Below are 21,899 nucleotides of genomic sequence, written 5' to 3' on the forward strand. Positions count from 1 at the left end.
GGACCTGCGTTCAAATCCCACCACGGCAGATGATGGAATTTGAATTCAATTAAGTATCTAGAATTAAGAATCTAATGATGACCATGAATCCATTGTCTATTTCTCAGGGGGAAAAAGACCCATCTGGTTCACTAAGGCCCTTTAGGGAAGGAAACTACCATCCTCACCTAGTCTGGCCTACATGTGACTCCAGACCCACAGCAATGTGAACTGAACTCTGAACTGTCCTCTGGGCAATTAATGATGAACAATAAATGCTGCCTGGCCAACAACCTCATCCTGTGAATGAATTTTAAAAAAGCAAAGCCAAACAGGATCACAGGCAAAATACATCTCTGCCCAATGAGCTCAATGTATTCTACGCTTGCTTTGAACAGAAGGTCAGTGCAATGATATCACTTATCCCAATAGCCTTGGATGCACTTATACCCATGGTCACCACTGCAAATGTTGTATCAGCCTTCTTGAGAGTGAACCCACAGAAAGTGACTCATCCAGATGGAGTCTGCAGCTGTACACTCAGATCCTGCATGGACCAGCTGGTAAAAGTATTAGCAGACATTTTTAACCTCTCCTTACTATGATCTAAAGTCCCTACCTGCTTAAAGAAGACCACCAACATCCCGGTGCCAAAGAAAAATCATGCAGTGTGCTACAATGACTACTGCCTGGTGGATCTGACCTCCATAATTATGAAGTGCTTTGAGAGGTTAGTCATGGCTCACATCAATTCCAACCTATGAAGTTGCTGTGGTTCTTTGCAATTTGCCTTTTGGCACAACAAGTCCATGTAGATGCCATCTCCCTGGCTGTACACTCACCCCTGGAACATCTGGATAACAGGGATATCTATGTCATGCTCCTACTTAATTACTACAGTTCAGCATTCAACACCATAATTCCAAACAAACTCATCTGTAAACTCCAAGACCCAGGTTTCAGCTACCCCCTCTGTAAATGGATCCTGCGTCCTGACCCATAGACTGCAATCAGTCAGAATAGGTCACAACACCTCCTCCACCATAATCCATAATACTGGTGCCCAACAAGGGTGCACACTCAGCTTCCTACTATACTCCTTATACATTCACGACTGTGTGATGAAATTCCATCCAACTCCCCAAACTTACAAGTTTGCTGATGACACCGCCATTTACAGGTCAGATCATAAACAATGAGACAGAATACAGGAAAGAGATTGAGTGCTTAGGGGCATGGTGTAAAGATAAACAATCTTTGGGGCGGCACGGTGGCTCAGTTGTTGGCACTGCAGCCTCACAGTGCCAGGGACCCAGGTTCGATTCCATCCTCAGGTTACTGTCTGTGTGGAGTTTGCACATTCTCCCTGTGTCTGTGTGGGTTTCCTCCAGGTGCTCCGGTTTCCTTCCACAGTCCAAAGATGTGCAGGCTAGGTGGACTGGCCATGCTAATTTGCCCATAGTGTTCAGGGGTGTGTGAGTTATAGGGATTTGGGTCTGAGTGCGATGCTTCAAGGGGCGGTGTGGACTTGTTGGGCCAAAGGGCCTGTTCCTACACTGTAGGGAATCTAATCAAAATCAATCTCTCCTTCAATATCAGCAAAACAAAGGACCTGGTCATTGACTTCAGGAGGCAGAGTGGAGGGCACATCCCTGTCTGCATCAATGGTGCTGAGGTGGAGATGGTTGAATGTCAAGTTCATGGGAGTGATGATCACCAATAATCTGTCCTGGTCTACCCATGTTGATGCACAACAATGCCTGTACTTCCTCAGAAGGTTCAGGAAATTTGGCGCAACCACAAGGACTCAACAATTTTTATAGATGCACCACAGAACGTATCCCATCTAAATGCAATACAGCATGGCATGGCAACTGCTGTTCCCAAGGCCACAAGAAACTACAGAGTTGTGAGCACAGCCCAGCCCATCACGCAAACCAGCCCTCCATTCACTGACTTCATCTATACTTCCTGCTATCTCAGGGAAGTAACCAATATAATGAAAGACTCCTCCCACCCTGGTTATGTTCTCTTCCTCCCTTTTCTGCTGGGCAGGAGATGTAAAAATCTGTATACATTTGCAAATAGATTCAAGAACAGCTTCTTTCCCACTGTTATCAGTCTTTTGCCTGGACCTCTCAAATTTTAATATTGGTCACTCTCTGTGCACCTTCTCTGTGGCTGTAACATCTGCACTCTTCTGCTCCATTGATGCACCTTGTATGGTACAATCCGCCCGTATAGCATGCAAAACAACACCTTTCACTGTATTTCGGTGCATATTTCAAGAATAAATCAATCAATCTGCTGTAAACTTTGGACTCGCATTTGACATCCCTAAATGCATCACCTCTCACTTCGTGGGATTGAACGCGCTCTGGATAATTTATTTTAAAAATCTTAACTGGATGCTCATGCTCATTCATTCATGCAACCATGGGGTGTCGCTATTTTCATTTAAAACGTTACTGTGCCTGGCCATTTTGTGAATTCAGATGCAAGACACTTGGCAAACTGTCAATGTAATACAGAGGTAGTGAGAACTGCTGATGCTGGAGAATCTGAGATAACAAGTTGTAGAGAAGGGTCTAGGCCCGAAACGTCAGCTTTTGTGCTCTGAGATGCTGCTAGGCCTGCTGTGTTCATCCAGCTCCACACTTTGTCAACAAGTTGTAGAGCTGGGTTAACACTACAGGCCAAGCAGCATCAGAGGAGCAGGAAAACTGACGTTTCGGGTCTGGATCTTTCTTCAGGAAAAATGTAGAAGCTGTAACACAATGGATATATCTACTGTAATTACTGTTGTAATTGCAAACCAGGAGCGTTGGGAATCATAATTTTGTAAGCGAATGCGTGAAACTGTACAACCCTTGTTTAACTGTGATTTTTTTTCACAGTCCCAGTCATTATTGTAGATGACCTTTTTTATGCGTGTAATCGACACTCTTGTTCCCAGCTCCAACCTGCGAATACTGACCCGACAGCCAAACAAAACCTCGCAGATAAGTCAGGTCCATTCATACACTTTATTCCGGGTATCTCTGTTGAAAGTGCCCATGGGCTGACCGGAGATTACATGGAAGGATGTGTACATTCTATAGACTCATTTGGCTTGCTGCATGTGAGATCCTCTGCTGAACCGGGGACGTTTAAGGTTTAGATTGGCACTTCGATTTCCGTCTGTGAGCAAAATCACGAGAGGGAGAGAGAGAGACAGGTGCAACCCCAGTTTAAAAGTCACACAGGGTTCATTGCAATTTGTGAAAACCGGACTTTTGGTTACGCCCAGAATCCAAGGAAAATAGTTTCCTGCTGCAACATTCCAGTCGCATGGACGGTGTGCAGTAGCAGAGTGCTTTACGGCCTCTGGACCGCATGCTCTGGGTTCGAATCCCAAACCAGGAATTGTTGGTTCTGGAAAAAAAGTGTATATCTCGGTTCAGAGGTTGCTAATAAGCTCAGGAATCCTTCCACTAGCTTTCCAAAAAGAAAAGAAAAAGTGGTTTTCTGTTCTGCACAGTACTGAAATCGATAAACTAAACTACAGTGCTAATTATGTAAGACATTTAGACTTGGATGACAATGACTGTATTATGTTTCCATGTTGCGTGACTCTATAGAGACTGCTCTTGTTCGGTAACTGGAGAACTCTTATTGTGCGCAAAAGTCTTAGGATAATTACAACTCACTGTAGTTGGAATATATCCCAGCGAATGCATCACATTACTGGTAACGACATGAAAAATTGTATTCGACATTAATGTGTTAACATGAAATTGGGAATACAGTTCCCCCACCCTTTCTCAAGGTATTACAATCCAATCAAAAGCAGAAATTGCTGGAAAAGCTCAGCAGGTCTGGCAGTTCTGAGGAAGGGTCACCGGATCTGAAACGTTAACTGATTTTTCTTCACAGATGCTGCCAGATCTACTGAGCGTTTCCAGCAACTTCTGTTTTTTGTGCCTGAGAGCATCCGCAGCCATTTCGGTTTTTATTGCAATAACATTGTTGAGACAAATACATAATGCACGAAAGGCAGTTCTCCCTAATCACACGTTTGAACTATCGATTGCTGGTGAATCTTGCCGCACTGCCCCCGGGGTCACATCATGCCCCGCACAGCCAGCTGCTGCGAAATTGACAGCACCCGTGTTTATTTCAGTGGAAATTGAAAGGGTGCGTAAAAGCTGCCCCGCAAACTCTCACGTGTCGGGAAAAATGAAAGCTGAGCAGAAAAGAAACCCCTTCGGCCCGAACCGTTGACTTTCCCGCTGCTCGAATGCTATCTGACCGGCCATGCCTTTCCAGCGCCACATTTATTGACGGTAGCTACCAGCATCTGCACTCCTTGCTGTCCACAAGAAAAGGAAGCACATTTGTTCACAGACTGAACAATCGAAAGCGGGTTCCGCGCCTGAATGGGACGGTCACATTAGATCAAATTACTCAGTCCATCGCTGACGTTAATAGAGGTTGCGGGCTTTAAACGCGTAGGTCTCCAGCTGAAATTTTCATCGAGGAAGTCAGGTTTTCAATGTGCGATGAGCTGCTTTTGCAATCGGTCATGCAAATAAACAAAAGCGAGGGAAAGCTGCTACGCGATTGAAATAAAAGCCATGCACGGATTTGTTTGATAAGTACACCCACAACTGCACTGCAAAGAACGAGAAAGTTGGCTCCTAGCAAACATCGCTAACCGAGCGCCACATAAACAGGCCCAATGAATTAGATACTGCCCCCGCAGATTAACGCGCTCAGATGGTTTATAAGGTAAAAGTAGCGGCCTGTTTAAGCGGGTAAAATGTGAGAACTCGGATCGGTTACCTGAAGCTTCAGTGAGAGCCAGTGGGTCACACCTGACCTCAGGTAAAGGGCAGAGTTTGAAGTTGCTTTGCAAACATTGACGCGAACTGCAGGGGTAGTTAAGTGGATGAGTCAGGTGTGACAATACTAGGAGACCAGTAGTCAAACAACATTCAAATCCACTTTGAGTGAGATTTCAAAATAGGAGCATTCGTTGAGAACAAGCGCGAGGTTTATTTGTCACTCCTGGTGGGATATGGCTGAACCAGTGTTTATTTTCCATCCCTTATTGCCCCGGAGAAGCCTTCTTGAATCATTGCAGTCTGTGAGGGGCAAGGACACACCCATATTGTTTGATCGGTAGGGAATTCCAGGGTTTTCACCCAGTGACTGTGAGAAAACAAAGATATACAGCTACAAATTAATTGTGACACAAAAAAAACACAATGACTTTCTGCTGCACGGCATAGGTTACAGTGCAAAACTTGTCAGTATAAACACTTCAAAATTGCTGGCATGGGGGTTTCTGATTCTCAGACAATTAGATCAACGATTAGAATACTTCCAGAAAGCGGCATGATAATCCTTCAAATTCCCTGTGACCAGCGCTCAGGATCATTCCAATGTCAAGGGTCTGCGTGTTGGCAGCTTCCTGTAGGATCATCAGCTCGGCTGCATTGAGACCTTCCCAAAGAAGTGGTCGCTTTCTCTCCCAGTCTCTCCTTGGGCCGACTGCAGAACAGATGGCAAAGGACAGTCTCTAGCAGTGACCTGTTGCTGCCCGTTGATCTGTCAGTCCCCTGCGACTGTCTTTGAGTCTGCAGGTTGTGGAGGTTAATAAAAACCGAAAAGAATAAATTGATTAGGGATAGTCAGCACGGTTTTGTGAAGGGAAGGTCGTGCCTCACAAACCTTATTGAGTTCTTTGAGAAGGTGACCAAACAGGTAGATGAGAACAAACCGGTTGATGTGTAAATGTATTTCAGCCAGGCGTTCGATAAGGTTCCCCCACAGTTGGCTATTGTACAAAACGAGGAGAAATGGGATCGTGGGACATATAGCAGTTTGGATCGGAAATTGGCTTGCTGAAAGAAGACAGAGGGTGATAGTTTCAGAGATGATGGGAACTGCAGATGCTGGAGATTCCAAGATAATAAAATGTGAGGCTGGACGAACACAGCAGGCCAAGCAGCATCTCAGGAGCACAAAAGCTGACGTTTCGGGCCTAGACCCTTCATCAGAGAGGGGGATGGGGGGAGGGAACTGGAATAAATAGGGAGAGAGGGGGAGGCGGACCGAAGATGGAGAGTAAAGAAGATAGGTGGAGAGAGTGTAGGTGGGGAGGTAGGGAGGGGATAGGTCAGTCCAGGGAAGACGGACAGGTCAAGGAGGTGGGATGAGGTTAGTAGGTAGCGGGGGGTGCGGCTTGGGGTGGGAGGAAGGGATGGGTGAGAGGAAGAACTGGTTAGGGAGGCAGAGACAGGTTGGACTGGTTTTGGGATGCAATGGGTGGGGGGGAAGAGCTGGGCTGGTTGTGTGGTGCAGTGGGGGGAGGGGACGAACTGGGCTGGTTGAGGGATGCAGTCGGGGAAGGGGAGATTGATAGTTGATGGGAGATGTTCATCCTGGAAACCAGTTACTAGTGGTGTACCGCAAGGGTCTGTGTTGGGTCCACTGCTGTTTGTCATTTTTATAAATGACCTGGTAAGATTCTTAGTAGTGTAGATGAGCAGAGAGATCTCGGTGTCCATGTACACAGATCCTTGAAAGTTGCCACCCAGGTTGACAGGGCTGTTAAGAAGGCATACAGTGTTTTAGCTTTTATTAATAGAGGGATCGAGTTCTGGCACCAAGAGGTTATGGTGAAGCTGTACAAAACTCTGATGCGGCCGCACTTGGAGTATTGTGTACAGTTCTGGTCACTGCATTATAAGAAGGATGTGGAAGCTTTGGAAAGGGTGCAGAGGAGATTTACTAGGATGTTGCCTGGTATGGAGGGAAGGTCTTACGAGGAACGGCTGAGGGACTTGAGGCTGTTTTCATTAGAGCGAAGAAGGTTGAGAGGTGACTTAATTGAGACGTATAAAATAATCAGAGGGTTAGATAGGGTGGATAGGGAGAGCCTTTTTCCTAGGATGGTGACGGCGAGTACGAGGGGGCATAGCTTTAAATTGAGGGGTGAAAGATATAGGACAGATGTCAGAGTTGGTTTCTTTACTCAGGGAATGAAACGCTTTGCCTGCAACAGTAGTAGATTCGCCAACTTTAGGTACATTTAAGTCGTCATTGGATGAGCATATGGACGTACATGGAATAGTGTAGGTTAGATGGGCTGGAGATCGATATGACAGGTCGGCACAACATCGAGGGCCGAAGGGCCTGTACTGTGCTGTAATGTTCGATGTTCTATGGATCCTGTAAATCAGGAACAAGAACAGAAGTTGCTGGGAAAAGCTCAGCAAATCTGGCAGCATCTGTGAAGAAAAAAAAGTCAAAAGTTAACATTTCGGGTCCGTTGACTCTCAGAACATTTGCAAGTTGTAGGTGGATCTGCTGGACGCTGCAGTGGGAGACTCAGGCCAAACATCGCTAGAGCATCAAAACTATGCCTCGTGTGTATATTGTTTGAATGCTGTAGTTTATTGTTTGGAATGAAGGGGGGTTGCCGTTTGGCAGAAGCAAGGAGGCTGGATAAGGGAATTCCTTGAATAAAATCTTCCAGTGATAGGTTCAAGCGGTACTGTAGCCTGGTTTCACAATGACCTGTTTTTTACAAGCTCAATTTCAGAGGTCTCCTGCTTACCCAACCCCACCCCCCCCCCAACCGCCCTTCACCTGGCTTCTAACCACATGTTTCCGGCAGATGGTGCTGGCATTTAGCAGGTGCCGACGGAAACAGCAGGGGATCTGATCCCCTTTCCCTGTAAAACTCCTTCGCTGTTAGCGATTGAAGCTTGGGCAAAAAGCGGTCCGGAAAGGTGGCTCCTGTCCGCATCGAAACCTGGAAAATCCTATCTTCCGCTTCCGATCTCAACAAGACAGTGGACAGCGGTGTTAGTATAGAATTAAATAGATTTTCGGACCGCCATTCAGCAGTTCTTTGTGTCTACTGTTGATTGCACTCCTCCCTCAAAGACAACGGTAATCTCAAGACATTTTTTAAATACGTCTCAAATATTCCAAATGAATAATTAACACAAAATGGAAGAGTTTCGAGTCCGTATAAGTTAGCCTTCCCCTTTGTCATTCCCTGATTCCTGTGGAACTTACTCTGTTTTTGCTAAGTAACAAACTGAAAGTGCAGAGAAATTCCCCGGTGGAATAGTTGATTTGAAAATAACAGACGGGTTCGATGTTAACAAACGTTCCTGGAAATCAAATCTTCAGGTCAGCGACAGTGTCCAGCAGGTGACCGGGTAAACTGTTTAGGTTCGTTCCCTTTGAACTGCAAATTACGGTCATCATCTGATTCCAGATTGGCGAGGCGCCGAGGAGAGAGGCGCACTGAATTGATCCTTTCCTGAGGGTTTCACTGCGGAGCGTGTCATCTCCTTTTTGCATCGCTCTCAAAATGCACACGGAAAAGTTAGTGGGTGATAGTAATTGGTGAATGACAAAGGAACAAAGCCGACACTTGAGGAGCTTCCAGTTGATTCACTGGGAGGTGACGTGCCGCAGTGTTTCAGCGACCCTCTCGTTAAGAACAAGACCCAAAGGCTGAGTTCTTAAAGATCATCGCAACTTTCAGCGAAGGAGAGAGGGAGGGAGAAACACCACAGTATCTGGGCTTGCTCCGAACGGGGCAACTGTAGCGGATTCAGAGGCAGACTGCGGAGCAAACGTTGGAGAAAGGACACTGCCCTTTTAAAGCCTCGTTGTACTCTGCCGGCTTGTCTGCCTTGTTCCCAAGCAGGTTTATGCTAATCGAGAGCCATTTTGTGCGGTCGTTTTAAAAGACAAAACAGAAACCCAGTGGGGGCGAGAGAGAGTGTGTGAGAGAGAATCTTGGTGACAATGTGCCGGCCAGGAGAGTTTGCAGAGGGGCGGAATGGGGAGAAGCAGCAGCTGAATTGAGTGATTGTGGGGGAAGGAGGTGAGTTTGGATGGAGCAGTGCTGGAGATGGCACGGAGTTGTGTTGAAGCGAGTGCACTGAGCTGCACTCTGCTGCTGCTGCTGCTGTGCAGCCCCGGCTCCCCGAGCTTCACCGTGCACCTCTCGGAGCGAGCAGCCCCGGGCACCTTCCTGACCGAAATCCCCGCAGCCGGGAGGATCTGCTCGATCCAGCGGATCTCCGCGCCTCCCTTCGCCCGCAGGTACCTGGAGGTGGACCGGATCGCGGGAGCCGTCCGCCTCTCCCGGCGCCTGCCGTGCCGAGACGTGCCCAGTAACCCGTTCCCCGTCCGGCTGAGTGGCCGCTGTCTCCGGGCCGGCGGTACGACCGGCTGGCTGACCGTCTCCAGCCGCTGGCAGGTTCACCTTCACGGCCCGGGCTGCCGGCGGAAGGCGGCGGGCAGCGGCGGAGGTGCCGAGCTGGAGGTGCTGCTTTCGCCTAGCGCCGCTCGGGGAGGCTGCCTGCCGGCCGGGGAGTCGCTGCTGCCTCCTGTCGGGGAGCTGCTGCTGTTACTGCCGGCCCCGTCGCCGGGGGGCTGCCGGCCCCTCTCCTGCCAGCTAGCCGGGAGCCGCTTCGCCCTCAGGCCGGACGGGCAGCTGTTTAACCCCCAGGCGCTGTGCCTGGACCGTCCCGCTTCCATGCCAGTGCGGCTCCGCTGCCGTGGATGCCCGGCTGGAGGTGAGAGGAGAGCCGGCGGCGTCTTGGAGGAGATCCCGGTGGAGGTGAAGCTGGTCCTGAGGACCCTGAGCGAGAGGCTGGGCGCTGGTGGAAGTGGCAGCGCAAGGCGAAAGAGGAATGTGAACACTGGCCCTCAGTTCCAGCCGCCCATCTACCAGGTTTCGGTGCCAGAGAACATGCCAGCGGGCACTGCAGTGATCCTGCTGAAAGCAGTCGATCCTGACGACGGTGAGGCGGGCAGGCTGCGCTACTCCATGGATGCCCTCTTCGACAGCCGGTCCAACAGTTTGTTTATCATCGACCCCGCCGCCGGCACCGTGACCACGGCAGAGACGCTGGACCGGGAGACCAAGGATACCCATGTGTTCCGGGTGACCGCCGTGGACCATGGGCTGCCCCGCCGAACGGCGATGGCTACCCTCACCGTCACTGTCAGTGACACCAACGACCACGACCCGCTGTTCGAGCAGCAGCACTACAAGGAGAGCGTGAGGGAGAACCTGGAGATCGGCTACGAGGTGCTCACCGTCAGGGTGACGGATGGGGACGCCCCGGCCAATGCTAACATCTTATACCGGATTCTCAACCACGAAGGAGAGAACGGGGTGTTCGAGATCGACCACAGGTCTGGAGTGCTGAGGACCAGGGGGCCAGTGGACAGGGAGAAGGTGGACTCTTACCAGTTACTCGTGGAGGCAAATGATCAAGGGAGGAACCCTGGCCCGCGCAGTTCCACTGCCACTGTGCACATCACAGTGGAGGATGACAATGATAATACCCCTCAGTTCAGTGAGAAACGCTACGTGATTCAAGTTCTCGAAGACGTTACCCCCAATACACAGGTCCTGCAGGTCACAGCCACTGATCGAGACAAGGGGAACAATGCGTTGGTTCATTACAGCATCATGAGCGGCAATACCCGCGGGCAGTTCTACATAGATGCTCAAAGTGGGAGCATTGATGTCGTGAGCCATCTGGACTATGAGACCAACAAAGAGTACACCCTAAGAATCCGGGCGCAGGATGGTGGAAGACCACCATTGTCAAACATCACCGGACTCGTGACAGTGCAAGTGGTTGATGTGAATGACAATGCACCCATTTTTGTCAGCACTCCTTTCCAGTCGACAGTCCTGGAGAATGTGCCAATCGGTTACTCAATTCTTCATGTACAGGCTATCGATGCAGATTCAGGGAACAATTCCCGTTTGGAATACAGGTTAATAAACATATCCCCAGATTTCCCCTTCTCCATCAACAACAACACTGGGTGGATTGTGGTTGGTTCTGAATTGGATAGGGAGGCAACAGATTTTTATAATTTTGGTGTGGAAGCGAGGGATCAGGGATTGCCTCCAATGTCATCCTCAGCTAGTGTCAGCATCACTGTACTGGACGTGAATGATAATAATCCTGAATTTGACCAGAAATTATATCAAGTAAGACTGAATGAAGATGCAGCTGTAGGCTCCAGTGTAGTTACAGTATCAGCAATAGACAGAGATGTCAACAGTGTTGTAACATATCAGATTTCCAGTGGTAATACACGAAACCGCTTTTCAATAACCAGCCAAAGTGGAGGGGGCCTGATAACCTTGGCCTTGCCATTGGATTACAAACTGGAGAGGCAGTACATATTAACTGTAACAGCCAGTGATGGGACTCGATTCGATACTGTTCAGGTGTTAATTAATGTTACAGATGCAAATACCCATAGACCTGTATTTCAGAGTTCCCATTATACAGTAAGCATTAATGAAGACAAGCCTGTTGGTACAACAGTCGTAATTATAAGTGCAACTGATGAAGATACTGGTGAAAATGCCAGAATTACTTATTTCATGGAAGATAGCATACCTCAGTTTCAAATTGAACCTGATTCAGGTGCAGTTACAACACTGATGGACCTTGATTATGAAGATCAAGTATCGTACACATTAGCAATTACAGCAAAAGACAATGGAATTCCTCAGAAATCCGACACCACATACCTTGAAATTCTAGTTAATGATGTAAATGACAATGCACCTCAGTTCCTGAGAGACCATTACCAGGGTTCAGTTTATGAAGATGTTCCCACTTTTACAAGTGTCCTCCAAATATCTGCCACTGACCGTGATTCAGGATTGAATGGAAGGGTGTTTTACACTTTCCAAGGTGGGGATGACGGAGATGGCGACTTCATAATTGAGACCACCTCTGGAATTGTTAGAACTTTGCGCAGACTCGATAGGGAGAATGTTCAGATGTACAATCTGAAGGCTTTTGCAGTGGACAAGGGTTTTCCTGCAATGAGGACAGCAGTAGATATCCAAGTTGCAGTATTGGATGTTAATGACAACCCTCCAGTTTTTGAAAAGGATGAGTTTGATATTTTTGTAGATGAAAACAGTCCAATTGGATTAGTGGTGGCCCGTATTACTGCCACAGACCCTGATGAAGGTACTAATGCACAAATCATGTATCAAATTGTGGAAGGGAATATTCCTGAAGTTTTCCAGCTGGATATCTTTTCTGGAGAGTTGACTGCCCTCATGGATTTGGATTATGAAGCTAAATCTGAATATGTCATTGTTGTTCAAGCTACATCAGCACCTCTTGTCAGCAGAGCCACGGTTCATATCCGTCTTTTAGATAAAAATGACAATATACCTGTGCTGAAAAATTTTAAGATCATTTTCAACAACTATATCACTAATAAATCCAGCAGTTTTCCTACTGGAGTAATTGGCAGAATTCCAGCTCATGACCCAGATGTCTCTGATTCTCTTCAATACAGTTTTGACCATGGCAATGAGTTAAATCTAATCATTCTCAATCAAACCACAGGGGAAATAAGTTTGAGTCATGCTCTGGACAACAACAGACCACTTGAAGCAACCATGAGAGTTTCTGTATCAGGTAAGGTGACTTGCAATTTATCTTTGCTTAACGTGGATCAGAATTTTAACATGTTTGCAAACTCCCATTACGAAAAATGAGTGAAAGAGTTCAGGAAAGCAAAAGCTTTGATCCTCTTCATTACCTCCTAGCATTCCTAATGTTTTCAATAAAAAAAAGTAAACACCGCATGTTGGAGAAGGTCTCCCCATTTTCAAAGCGTAATTTCAGTGTAGTTTTTAAAAAAAATTCGAAAACACCATGATAAACCAAAGTCCGAAACAGCTCTTGTTTTTAAAGTCTTGCTTTTTGTTGAGGCTCGTTTGGGGATCATACAGAATGCAGAGGGATTATGTTCCGCATGGTATTTTCACATTAAATCATTAAGTGAGATACATAAGTTAACTGCTCATAAATTTTGAGAAAGTAATGTTTTTCCAACAAATGTTATTTATTTTGTTATGGTTTTGCCTATATTTTGCATTCTGTCAGGGACATTCACTGCCTGAAAATCCCTACTATTCCTGGAATTTTTCTTATTGTCAGCAGTGTGATTTGTTAAGTATTTGAAATTTGAACCATTCTGATCAGAACTGAAGCCTTACTTTAACTTTATTTTCAGTTAAGGTGAGAAAGGAATATTATAGAATATTGGGTTTCACACTATTTTTTCATACTGTGCATTAATCTTTAGCTTAAATGAAATATAACATTGGTCTAGAGTTGGATTTGATGCTTCTTGCCTCAAGTGATCCCAATGATGATGATGCAAGTCAATGGAAACTTGTATGTGGGATCAAGTGATTAAAAAGACTAATTTGGACAAGATCCTAGGGAAGGTCATTAAAACAGATTTTACTTGAATTTTGTGGGCCAAAGGAAGTACAATAATTGTGATTTAAATTTAGGATTCAATTTTTTGTACTTTAGAATATTATTAAAATAAGACCTTTCAGATTAGCTGTTAAAGTAAATATTCAATAATATCTGTAAATAGCTAATTTTAAACAACAGGGCATTTTAATAGGATATAAAATGAATTCAATTTATTATGATATTCCATTACTTTGTCCTTTATCAATTTTTACCCAAAATACTGCGAATTTTTCATTTATTTGTGGCTAATATTATCCTTTTGTTGTTACTCATACGCTTGCCTCTTGCATGGGATGTATTGTCACCTGGGTTTCAATAAAGAGTTTGTTCTGAGTGTGAACTTTCCTTTGGATCAATTGAGCTTTACATTCTATAAATCATACAGCTGTGGGCTTTGTCCATCTAATCTTGGGTTGGTATGGGGATTATCTGTTGTGGTATATGGCTGAACTGCAGGTCAGTCCCTGTGTACTACAAACTGATGACTGGCGTATTATGCAAGATATGTGAAACCTCAAACTATATTGGTAGTTATACAAGTTAAAATGAGCTCAGTGGCAGGGCTGAATGACAAAGGAAAGCAAAGCAGAATGGGACATTTTATCTTGCATACAAACAAATACACATTCAGATTCTTCTCAGATGGGAGTTATCAATTGTTTTATTGATCAATTTTATAAATAAGATCATATTTGAGTGAAACTATCAGGCAAATGATTGTATGGTTATTGCGAGTAACATTAGTTTCCTGTTATTATCATTTAAAGTTTATGTCATTACAAATACTGCACAAATGTATGTATGTTTTGGAATTCTGTTTGTTGTCTACAAGCTCAGATGAATTATTACACCAGTTAAAGTAAATCAGTGTTTTTCACTGAAATGAAGGGTCGGCATCTACATGCATGCAATGATTGTTTTTATTTCATGAGATACTGTGTTGCACTTTTCCTGATTAAAACAATGATTTGATGTTCCAAATGTATAAATATGCCTTTAGCTTTTTGTGGAAATAACTGGTAAATTCAGATTATTGAAAATCATTAAAAATGAGAGTACGATTTGACATTTTAACGTGCAATGCCTCAGTTGAAGCCTTTTCTGTCTTTTTACTGCTGCGCAGATTTAGTAATGACCCCATGGAGAAAAGTATAGTTGAAGTCTTTGATGTTCTAATGAGTTTGTGTTTGATCTTGTGTACTTAGCATTCATTGATCATTCACAAAGATATTAATATGTAAGTTTTAAGAGCTGATGTGGTGCAGCAGTAGTGAATCTACTTCTGAGCTAGCAGACCCAGGTTCAAGTCCCACCTGTTCCAGAAGTGCGTAATAACTTCACTGACCAGGCTGGTCAGAAAATATCCACAACAAATTGTTTTGTTCTCTTCTGGCACTTAGTGTCATTGAATCCATAATAGAAATAATACATTGACTTCACTGTGAATTCATTCTTAGTGATTGGCAGTACAGCTCGTTTACATGCTTAAACATGCATGAGGGTGAACATCCATTAAAACTTTATGTGTGCTGCAATTCGTTTTGCTCTATTTAGAGGCTGTAACAATTGACTTCCCCACCGAAAATCTAGACAAATGCAACTTTAAAACGTAAAATACTGTTCTCCTATTGAATTTCAGCAGTAAGGTTACTGTCATGAAAGTCACAACTGTCTTGGCTCATGGAAGATTTTTGCTCTTGAAAATGTTTTTAAGCTTACTAAAGGAAGCAACAAGTCCCTTGCCGTTCTATTTGTATGAACATGGATTCTGCGGGAAGAGATTATTTCATATTCCAATGATATGAATGGAGAAATGTCCGTACAAAAGTTGTATTTCTGTTTTTGGCAGGTAAAATTCATAAGCATAGTTTTCAATGATCAACTGCCAATTTTGACAAGTGGCTTTATCTAACAAACATCACCTAGCAATCAGTATTAGGTCAATAAGAAATCTTGACATTCAGCAATACCAATCATGCCTAACACTGCAATCTGTAAGGTACAAGTTCACTGTCCATAAGTGAGAATGTATCTGAGCAATAAGGAAATTTTGTTTAGATGAATCTGATGCTTATCAGAACTTGAAATGTCAAGATGTATCCTACAGATAGATGTGATATACATTACAATTGAATCAAATCAACTGTTTTGATCATTGATAACAAGGTGTAGAGCTGGATGAACACAGCAGACCAAGCAGCATCAGAGGAGCAGGAAAGCTGATGTTTCAGGTCTAGATCCTTCTTCAGAAATGGGGGAGGGGAAGGGGATTCTGAAATAAATAGGGAGAGATGGGGAGGCAGATAGAAGATGGATAAAGGAGAAGATAGATGAAGAGGAATCTGACAGATCAAGGGGGTGGGTTTGGAGCCAGGAGAGGTGAGCTAGGGAGGGGATAGTTCGGTCCAGGGAGGACAGACAGGTCAAGAAGATGGGTTGAGGCTAGTAGGTAGGAGATGGGGGTGGGGCTTGAGGTGTGAGGAGTGGATAAGGGCGAGAACAGGTTGGGGAGGTGGGTACAAGATGGGCTGGTTTTGGCATGCAGTCGGGGGAGAGGAGATTTTGAAAATTGTGAAGTCCACATTGATACCATTGGGCTGTAGGGTTCCCAAGCGAAATATGAGATGCTGTTCTTGCAACCTTTGGGTGGCATTTTTGTGGCACTGCCGTTCAAGGAGTAGCAGGGCCAGTTGAAATGGTTCGTGACTGGGAGGTGCAGTTGTTTGTTGTGAACCGATCGTAGGTGTTCCACAAAGCTGTCCCCAAGCTTCCATTTGGTTTCCCTGATGTAGAGGAGGCCACAATGGAAACAGTGAATATAGTATACCACCTTAGCAGATGTGTAGGTGAACATCTGTTTTATGTGGAAAGACTTCTTAGGGCCTAGGATGGGGGTGATGGGTGAGGTGTAGGGGCAGGTGTAGCACTTCCTGCGGTTGCATGGAAAAGTTTTGGAGGTGGTGGGGCTGGTGGGAGTGTGGAGCGGACAAGGGAGTCATGGAGATAGTGGTTCCACTCAAAAGCTGGGGAGGGAAAGATGCCTTTGGTAGTGTTGTCGGATTGCAGATGGCGGAAGTGTTGAAGGATGATGTGTTTGATCTGGAGATTGGTGGGCTGGTACATGAGGACGATGGGGATTCTGACGAGGGGGAGTGAGGGATGAGTTGTGGGAAATGCGAGAGACATCTCATATTTTGCTTGGGAACTCACCCTTACTGTCTCCAACCCCACCTCCTAGACCTGTCAGCCTCCTCTCCACCTGTCTTCTCCTTTATCCATCTTCTATTCAGCTCTCCCTCTCTCCCTATTTATTTCAGAATCCCTTTCCCCTCTCCCATTTCTGAAGAAGTGCCTAGAACCGAAGGGTCAGCTTTCCTGCTCCTCTGATGCTGCTTGGCCTGCTGTGTTCAACCAGCTCTATACCTTATTATCTCAGATTCTCCAGCATTGGCAGCCCTACAATCATTGCTTTGTTCTGTTTACATTTGATCCTTAAAAGTATGATTGGTTGAAGTTAGAAAGCACTGCATGGAATTTCCCTCATGTTAGTCACCACTGGACAAAAAGCAGCAAATGTGCCTTTAGAGTAGCAGAAACTGGCAGACTTATAACACATAATATTTAAATTGATTCTCTATTGTCATGTTGTGGTTTTGATTTTCTGGTGCAAATATTGTTAAATAATCCCATAATTACCAAGGGATTTGCAAGAAAACAGCTTTATCCAAGCTGTGTATGCTTTTGGCAGCAGCTGTGTGTAGCTGCTTTCGATGGAAAAACAGTTTGCCTCTTACCTCAAGCACCTGCTAGGGTATCATTGGCACAAAGGGACGCTTGTCTGCTGTTCGCTCTTGTTTCGCTGGGTAGGCATGCTGTTTCCAGAATTGGCAGATGAGTCACAGTGAATTGATCAATGGTGCCTCATTTCAGTGTGATTGGCAGTAATTGTCACTTTTTCCTTTGTGCCAGAGTATGAATACCATTTTGTAGTCCTCTATTCTGTTGATTATAGCTAACAAGGTGAAGTCACTTTATCAAGTTGATGATGAAGGTTGAAAGCAGAAGCTGAATAATGTGCAATAGGGGTAGCTGCATTCATGTGCAGTAACAGCAGGGAAGTTAGGAATAGACTTACCACGTTGCTAAATTTGGCTGTACTTTTTGTGTTTAGATTAGAAAAACACTGCATTTTTGAGTTATTAAGTTTTATTTTCATGTGTTCACCCATTTATTTTATTTTATTGTCTTAGGATAAGTTGAAGCATATTGGTGAAGCATATTTGGAATATTAAATCTGCAAATAATCATGTTGGTGGCAAAGGAAACTAAACTATTTTTACGCCAGTTCCGATATTATTGCTGTTTAGACACCTGTAAAGGGTTACATATCATAAGACAGATGACTCAGAAAAAGGTTATTTAGCTAACTGCCTAGGTCAATGTTTATTCTCCATGTGAGCCTCCTCCAATCCTTCCATGTCTGTAATCCTTATTTCCGTCTTACTCAATGATTTGAGTACCTTACCCTTGAATATCTTCAACTATTCCATGTGATAGCACGTTCCACATTGTTACCATTCTTTTGGTTAAAAAAATTCAACATGCAACCTAAAGCAAAATTCTGTTCAGTTTTTGAGTTGGTTACAGAGGGAAAGGGATGAATTGGAGAGAGGGGTCATTGAACTGAACCCTTACAATTATTTCCAAGAAACTTTTACATTGTTTTAAATCTTTATGAAGAAGGAAACTGATGGTTTCTAATGTTTAATTTTTCATTCATTATAATTCTACTAGTAATTCCAGTGGTAATGTATTGAAATGTCAATGATTACGATCTTGTAATTATTCCCTCTTTAGGGATTGATTAACTTATTCTGTTAGTGTATTTAATAAACAAAATCAATAGTAAGTTGTGAAGCAGACTTTACAGCAAACCATTTCTTTGTGTGCAGCTTGCAAACTCATGGTAGACTCAGAGTCACAATATTGTATATTCATATGAAATGGAATCCTTCAAAGGGTTATCTTAAAGGCAAGGCACATGTCTAACATTTAAGAGAAATGGAGCCCCTGCTTCTGCCAGAAGCAGGAAGTTTGACATTTTATTTGCAAACACAAGTAATGTTGAAAGAGCTGCCATTTGGAAATAGCTTCTTCGTAGAGCCGAGAAATATTTAGTGGAAGTCCAAGAACACAGGATTACAATTAACAGTCATTTATTTGAGACTCGTTTGATTCAACTATTTCACAGTACTCAGTGCTTAGTTCGCAACAACTTGCATTCATGTAGCACCTTTAACATGGTAGTACACTTCTAAGTGATTTACAGAAGTGATTATTGATCACAATTTTAGACCAAACTACATACAAAATTTCAGAACAATTGACCAACAGCTCAATTGAATGTGCAGATTTTCAGAAGTTTCTTACAGGAGAGAGAGGTGAGTTTTAGAGAAGAAATTGCAGGGAATGGGGCCTAGACAACTAAATGCACCACAATGAATAGTGGAATGATGAAAATCAGGCATGTGTACAAGATCAGATTTGAACGAGTGCAAAGACTCTAGAGGATGGTGGAGCTGGAGAAGTGGCCATGGGCGCATTTAAAAGCAAGGATGAAAATTTTAATAATTGAAACCTTGCCGGACAAAGCCAATATAGTTCAGCAAAGACAATAAAAATCTGAATTTGGTGAGAGCTATCCAGTAGATTGCCGGCTTTTTGGTTAGCTCAGGTTTTCAAAGATGAGTTGCCAGCCAGGCCATCATTGGAATAATTGAGCCAAGAGGTAACATCACATTCCAATCTGGTCAGAAACATTGCTTGCTTTTTTATTAAAATGACTCTGATCCCTATAAGGTACGTGATGGCAACAATTTTCTGTCTGATTTTGTTTCTGCCTCTGTTCTTATACAGCATTGTGCTCGGTAGACCCATGTCAAACTGAGATTAGGAACTGGTGTAAGTGAAAGATGGTGGCTTTTATGTAGGTATCCCACTCACTAGTTTACAAATGTGATTTTTGTCCCCATATATGAATATTTTTCATGTTATGATAGAATACTGCATTGTTGCTGTAATCTGGAGAGTTATAGATGATGACAATCCTTGTCTGGCATTTTTACCCAATATTTCACTTCAAGTTTTGGTCACCTTTCAAAAGATGATCTAGACTGATGTGAGATACTCCTCCATAAGGATGGAAGGAAGCTGGAAATGGTAACATAGCCTGCTTCCATATGTCTTGGTCAATGGCAGAAACTATTTGCTGGGTGATGAGAAGATCATTTAGGTCATTGTGGATTGGGATGCTTTGAGGAGACTTGAGAAGAAATCAGCGAAGAAAAGTGAGTAAATATTTCCAGTTTTCATTGAGTTTAGAAATACAAATGATTTAATTGTAAAGATTAAGATCAAGAGAATTGTGCTTGTTGGGCTTAAAAAAAACAATTTGAAGTTGTAGTGCTTATGTTTTCAAAGCTTGAATCATAATTTTGAATGGCAAGGTGAGAACAGTTTTGAATGGGTTGATGTGAAAATGAACTAGAATGCAGTTTTTAAGCTGAAATTTCAGATTTGAGTGGGGTGTATACAGTTTCAAAGCTTCAAGGGAAAAACAAATGTATTGTTAGTGCTGTTCAAATTTAAGGTACCATTTATAGTGCAAATGTTTCTTAAAGCAATGCAGCAAAAGTGTTGGCATAATTTTGAAGTTTACACTACGCAAAAAAAATTAATAAAAATATTGAGAATTGATCAATTCAACATTTCCAAATGCCCAGTTCCAATGATGATTTTATTCACCAATTACAGAAATCCATTGAAAATATTATGTTTCATACTCAAGAGTCTTGCACTCTATGATCTCAGGGTATCTGAAAGTGCCTTTCAGACAATGGGGTACTTTTAAAGTGTAGTCACTTGAAACAAGCAAAGTGCTCTTGAGATATAAACTATTGTGTAACAAAACATTGGCAAATGCACAACAATTTTTCATTTATAAATCAAGTATTCAAGCAAGTTCTAGTCATGGTATTTGGTTAACAGCCAAACCTATAGCTTACATGCAATGTATTTTAGTGTGGGCGGGAAAACAGGCAAAATACTTGTGACATCAATCGATATAACCTTGACTTTATGTTTTAACATGTTTACATAGAAAAATGCCCAGGAGAATTACTCAGTGGGATGTAAGCTGCTTTGTTAACGATGCCTTGTTCTGGAGATAGGCCAAAGTAAATTGTGCAGCTTATCAGGCAAGCTTGGCCCAGAACTGATGCAGTACAGAGATTAGTATAAAACCCTGGAAAATGCCAGCTGTGCCCATTATGATATGATAAATGTGTTCTGTCACTTGGGTCACAGATGATAGTCCTGGTGATGTTAAAATGTCAACATGAGACTAATCAACTTTGACAGTTATAATTTCAAAATGTTATGCCAGAATGTCTAACTATGGTGTGGATCTTAATTGTGCAGGAAGATCCCAGATTGAATCTCTGCTGTTTGATGAACTAGCTGATGCCCAGCAGATTGAACAGTAATGTTCATACGGTTGATTTCTATACTGCTGAGCTATGGAAGAGGAAAAATTAATTTGTCTCATTTCTAATCACTCTTCGCTGACTGATGTTAGTTTCAGACACATTGGCCGTAATGCCTGGAATGGTTTAAGAGGGAGATGGTGATGTAGTAGTTATGTCACTGGACTAGAAATGCAGGTACCCAGGCCAAATCTCTGGAAGCAAGGGTTCAAATCTCACGGAAGCAGTTTGTAGAACTTAAATTTGATGAATTAGCTTGGAATATAAAGTAGGTTTGAGGAGCCGTGAAACAATCCGTTGTTGTTAAAATCCATTTATTAGTATCCTTTAGGGAAGAAAATCCACTGTCTTACCCAATCTGAAATACATGTGACTCCAGACTTACAGTAATGCAGTTGAATCTTACCTATGCTCTGTCATGGCCCAGCGAGCCACTTGGTTTATTGAAAACTGGGGATGGGTGACAAATGCTGGTCTTGTCAGTGATGCCCACATCCCACAAAAATAATATCTTGCCAGCTTTTGCTGGCTAGTTTCAGAGCCGAGGTATTGGCATTTTATATGGATAGGGCCATGATGAGAGCTGGACCTTCCTGCTCCCTGGTCTCCCTGACCCTGAATGCATTTGTGAAAGATGCGGGGAGGCAAAAGCAGGAGAAAATCCGAAGTGAGGGAGTTGGAGGAGGAATTAAGGAAGTATGAAGACAATACACAAATAATTGGCATTAGTAAGTGGGATTTCACATTAAACTGCTGCAGCTGACAGTACTGGCGCACAAGCATAACATTGCAAGGATGCCACTTTTGTAAAATAATGTGAACAGTCTAAATGGTGCAAATTGTGAACATTGGACTAAACATTTCTCTAGTATTCTGCCTGTCTCTCTATGTTTCTTCAGTCCAGGATTGAGCTAATGCCTGAAAAATAGTGGAGCAGAGATCACATGTTATAAAAGGTCAATGAAAAGATAGCAGTTATATATAGTTGGTTAGTGAGCTTCATGGATTGATTTAATTGCCTGAGGGT

At 43.5% G+C, this 21,899-nt stretch overlaps 1 protein-coding gene across 4 annotated transcripts in view; it reads left to right on the plus strand.

Moving 5' to 3' along the window:
• The first annotated feature begins 7,677 nt into the window (after positions 1-7,677).
• Positions 7,678-21,899, plus strand: part of celsr2 (cadherin, EGF LAG seven-pass G-type receptor 2) — a 303,561-nt gene continuing 289,339 nt past the window's right edge. For 3 of the 4 annotated variants that reach the window (XM_048553017.2, XM_048553019.2, XM_048553016.2), the window contains exon 1: positions 7,679-12,473. In XM_048553017.2, the coding sequence (XP_048408974.1) occupies positions 8,903-12,473 (3,571 nt within the window). In that variant the 5' untranslated portion in view covers positions 7,679-8,902. Of the gene's footprint in view, positions 12,474-21,899 lie in introns of all 4 variants that reach the window. The other variant, XM_048553018.2, reaches the window with a different exon arrangement.

The sequence above is a fragment of the Stegostoma tigrinum genome, chromosome 21, assembly GCF_030684315.1.
Source record: "Stegostoma tigrinum isolate sSteTig4 chromosome 21, sSteTig4.hap1, whole genome shotgun sequence".
Taxonomy (NCBI): Eukaryota; Metazoa; Chordata; class Chondrichthyes; order Orectolobiformes; family Stegostomatidae; genus Stegostoma; species Stegostoma tigrinum.